The following is a 4,502-nucleotide window of genomic DNA, read 5'->3' on the forward strand; positions in this document are numbered from 1 at the left end:
CCAGCACGTAGCGCAGTGGCTGAGCGAGAACCCAGGTCCCCTTGGGCACACTGTGCCTCTCACTGTGCCACGCTGCCTTTTCTGAACTTGAAGGGGCCCTCCTCCCTTCCTGCCCCTTTCTCACCCCTCCCCCACTTTCTTGGGGCACCAGCTGGGCCCTGGCATTTCCAGCCGATGCTGAAATGGAGCCCCAGGGAACGATACAACTTACAAAACTGAGAAAAATGGAGAAAAGGGCAAGGGCACGAGGGAGAGAGGAGAACCTCTTGTGGGGAGTACGGGAGGGGAGGAGGGAATGGGGAGCCAGGCCAAGGTGTCCAGGAAGCTGGGGAGCTGGGGGCGGGGCCACCAGCCTGACTCTGACCCGGGAGGGCTCAGGGGGCCGGCCTGGAAACCACAACCTCCCTGGCCCCCAGGAGCCAGCCTCTGCCCCTTCACCCCGCTTTGCTCTGTGACAGCTGGCCCGGTGCTGCAGGCCCAGAGGGGCAGCCGGTCAGTTGATTGGTGAGTTAGTGTGAGTTTCCTACCCGGACAGCCCAGTCCAGCTGGTGGGGCTAGGGCGTGGGTGTGGCACCAGGAGTGGGTGGACCATGCCCTCCCAGGCCAGCTCCCAGCAGCATTAGGACCAGCAGCTGGACACGCTGCCCCAGGGCTTAGGATCCCAGCTGGGACGGTGAGTCAGCCAGCGGGCCGGGCTCCCTGGAATCGGGACCAGCACCTCCCGTTGGGGGCGCCCACCACCCATGTCACCGGCAGAAAAACTGGACCCGCTTCCTGACACCTTCATCCTGCAGCCGCCTGTCTTCCACCCGGTGAGCAGCCGCCTCCCATCCGGCTGGGCCCGCCTCCAGGTGGTGGGCGGGAGGGACGCAGCCCTGGCCCCAGCCCCTGCGGCTTCCCTCGCACCTGCCCTCCAGCTCCAGAAGGTCCTCCTGAGCTGAGCACAGTGCCGGCCAGCTGTTCCCACTTGGGTGTGAGTGACTGTTGAGCTTGCATTTAAAAAGCAGTAGAGCTGTGAGTAGGAGCATCTGCAGGAGTGGGTGACCAGGAGGGCCTGGGGAGTGGGTAGTATCATTGGGGGACATTGGGGGGACCCTGAGCACCTGGCAGGGGGCTTCCTGGCTGCCTCCTCCCGCTGTGACCCTGAGGATTTGCGGGAGCCTGGCTGTGCTTTGTGGAAGGCTGAGCCCGCAGGCGACGGCACCCTCCACTGGGGGGCAGCACCGAGCCCTTGCTCTTCACGTGGCCTCTTCTCTCACAAAAGCTGCTGCAGCTGTTACTCACAGGCCAAGCCTGGAGCCTGGGGAGTGGGAGGGACGTGGAGCTCAGCCCAGCCGAGCTGTGGGTGCTCTGGCCTCTGGACCCCCCGCATCTCTCCAGGAGCTAGTAACGGGGAAGCCGCTGCCCCCCCCCCCCCCCCCCCACAGCCCCTCTTTGCTTTCTAGGCTGCAGCTCCCACCTGGGGGGCAGAGCCGTGGGGTCTGGGCTCCGTCTGGGTCAGCGGCCGCCAACCAGTGGTCCGTGAGGTCCGGAAGGCTGGCGACCGCTGGTCCAGGTGGTTGGGGCTCCTGGAGGCTGCTGGGGGTGGGGAAACCGCGCGAAGGCTGGTCCTGTGACCCTGCCCGCTGTGTACCTGCTGCAGACACCTGTTCAGAGCCCACACGCTGTGCCAGGCCGGGCACTGCGCCTACAGACGGGAGAGGCGGGGCTGCGGCTTTGAGGGCCTTGTGCCTCCCATGGCCAGCCAGCCACACGTCGCTGTGAGCCAGCCGGCAAGGGCCACGCTCGCCAAACCAGCCTAGCGTTCTGGAGCGTGGGGAGGGGAGAAACAATCCAGACACTAAAGGGTTGGTGCTGGAGAAGGAGCCAGAGAAGCTGTCAGAGAAGATGTCAGGAGCCTTGAAGGTCAAGGTCCCGGGGCGCAGGGAGAGGGAGGAGACAGCCCGGAGAAGGCAGGGAGCTGTGAAGAGTGCGTGTGTTGTATGGCTGCCAGGCAGCTTCGAGGCCATTGTCAGGTACCTGTCCAGGCGTCCAGATCAGGGGCCATGCTCAGGTCCCCACCTGTCCATCCTCCTGCCTCCCAGGTCCCAGGCTCTGGCCAGGGAACAGCCCTCAGGGAGCCTCACTGCCGATTCCTGGAGGCCAGGGTGCAAGCAGTGGGCAGCAGGCCTCCCTGGGGCACTGCTGCGGCCTAGGCGCTGGGGGAGGGGCTGGGCCTATGCTGGGGGCGTGGATGGGGCAGAGGAGCTGAATTTGGCTTCCCCGGGGCAGTGTGGCTTCGACAGGTGGAGGTCCAGGAAAGGGGAGTGGGTAGAAGACCACATTCCAGAGAAAACTAATTGCCCCAGCTGCTTGGGGCAGGAGACCCGAATTTTCTCGTTCTTCTCCCTTCCCCACCCGTGGGATATGGGGTCCCTCGGCCTCTTCTCCAGCCACGTCAGGGCGGGTTTCTCCCCTTGTCCAGGTGGTTCCTTATGTCACAACCATTTTCGGCGGCTTACGCGCCGGCAAGATGGTCATGCTGCAGGGCGTGGTTCCGCTAGAGGCACGCAGGTAGGGGTGCCTCCCGGGGTGCGGGCTCAGCCCCGGAGGATGAAGGAGGGCAGGGGGGCTCTTCTCTGCCTTCGGGGCCTCCGGGGCCTCTGAGCGGAGTGCCCTTTGGAGCCTCGCCGCCCACAGGTTCCAAGTGGACTTCCAGTGCGGCTGCAGCCTGCACCCCCCGCCCGACATCGCCATCCACTTCAACCCTCGCTTCCACACCACCCAGCCGCACGCCATCTGCAACACCCTGCAGGCCGGGCGCTGGCAGGCCGAGGCCCGGTGGCCCCGCCTGGCCCTGCGCAGGGGAGGCAGCTTCCGCCTCCTCTTCCTCTTTGGACACGAGGACATGAAGGTGAGTGCGCGGGCACCGGGCCCTAGAGCGGGCGTCCTTCCGCCCGTCCTTCCTCTGCGGAGTCCCCCACGGCACTGCGTTCAAGGGGATGGGGGAGGGGAGGTACCCAGAGGACCAAGGAGCTGCCAAGCCCGGCTCCAAGCTGCCCGGGGCCCGGGGCCTGATGCGAGCTGCGCTGAGGCGGCCCCGCACCTGCAGGTGAGCGTGAACGGCCGGCACTTCCTCCACTACCGCTACCGGCTCCCGCTGTCCCGCGTGGACACCCTGGGCATATTCGGGGACATCCTGGTGAAGGCTGTTGGATTCCTGAACATCAACGTGAGTTCCTGTGGGGCCAGGGCGGGCGTGGCAGTGGCCTCTGACCTCCTCTGACATGTAGGCAGGCCTGGGACCCCCGCCCGCCCCAGACAAGCCCTGTTGCAGCAGCTGTGACCAAGGTGGAGGGGTTCGTGGAGGTGCCGGGCATGAGTGGGGTGAGGGCAGGAGAAGGTGACGACAGGAGGGGCCCGGGAGCCGGGGACGGAAGTCTGCACTGGGCGTGGGGTCTGGTCAACTCGGGGAGCGGTGGCCAGGAGGCGACTCACTTGGAGCCGTGGTGCCGAGGGGCCCCGACAGCGGCTGGCGGTGTCACTCCCCTCTCCCCCCCGAGGGGCGGATTAAAAGGCAGGTTTCTGGGGGTCGAGGCCAGAGATTCCGATTCCCAGTCTGAGATGGAGCCTGGGAACCCGCGAGGCCAGCTCCGAGCACCACTGCCCAGGCCTGTGGGCAGCGCCCAAGGCCCCCATCCGGGCCCAGCATCCGGCCAGGCAGGCAGGGCAAACAGTTGGCCCTGGGGAGGGCAGCAGCCCTGAATCCGGGGGTCGCCTTTTCTCTCTCCCAACAGCCGTTCCCAGAGGGCGGCAGCGAGTATCCAGTTGGACACGTGAGTCTCTTGGGAGCAAGGTGGGCCCTTGTCCCAGACACAGGAGCTGAGCCCCCGTTCTCCCTCCCCTGGCGTGACCCGCCCCTCACCTGCTGGGCTGTGGTCCCCTGGCACAGGCCCAGCTGCCCCTCCCTCGCTGCATGGTTGCCATGGATACGACTAGCTCTGCCTTGGTCCCTGGAGAGCCTGGCCTGGCCTGGCCTGGCTCCTCACCTGGGCCAGCTTGGGAGGAGGATGGGGGAGGGGTGCCCTGAACCAGCAGGCCCCCCATTCATAGCAGAAGGTCCCTGTAGATGGGAGCTTCCGATTCCCACAGCCCACAAGGGAGGCGGCTGGGCTGGGCTGGCCTGCGGGTGGTGAGGAGGCGCAGGTATTGCCAAGGCCGCCTGGTGAGTGAGGGACAGACCCTCTGCCCCGTTTCCAGAGCTGGCGTCCGTCTGAATTCATGAGGGTCCCACCGGGGCCCCACTCACTCACCTGTACTGTCTCTGAGACAAACCCCACTGACCCCCCGTTTTTCACAATAATGTCCAGAGTCCCCCTCTCACTGAGCGAACCCCGCCTGACCTCCGTCCCTCTTCTTTCCTTGGCAGCCCTTCCTGCTGGGGAGCCCCAGGCTGGTGAGTGAGCACCCCCAGCCCTCACCTGCCCTCAGGGGTAGGAGGCCCCCACCTGGCGGGAAATTCC

General features: G+C 66.2%; 1 protein-coding gene across 2 annotated transcripts in view; it reads left to right on the top strand.

The window, feature by feature from the left end:
• Positions 1–357: 357 nt before the first annotated feature.
• LGALS12 (lectin, galactoside-binding, soluble, 12) overlaps positions 358–4,502 on the top strand; it is a 9,238-nt gene continuing 5,093 nt past the window's right edge. Inside the window, exons 1-6 of one of the 2 annotated variants that reach the window (XM_006772770.2) lie at positions 358–812; positions 2,465–2,553; positions 2,680–2,893; positions 3,092–3,211; positions 3,777–3,815; positions 4,409–4,435. In XM_006772770.2, coding sequence (XP_006772833.1) covers positions 744–812; positions 2,465–2,553; positions 2,680–2,893; positions 3,092–3,211; positions 3,777–3,815; positions 4,409–4,435 — 558 coding nt within the window. In that variant the 5' untranslated portion in view covers positions 358–743. Of the gene's footprint in view, positions 813–938; positions 1,015–2,464; positions 2,554–2,679; positions 2,894–3,091; positions 3,212–3,776; positions 3,816–4,408; positions 4,436–4,502 lie in introns of those variants that run through there. The other variant, XM_015569828.1, reaches the window with a different exon arrangement.

This window comes from Myotis davidii, unplaced genomic scaffold (genome assembly GCF_000327345.1).
Source record: "Myotis davidii unplaced genomic scaffold, ASM32734v1 scaffold826, whole genome shotgun sequence".
NCBI lineage: Eukaryota > Metazoa > Chordata > Mammalia > Chiroptera > Vespertilionidae > Myotis > Myotis davidii.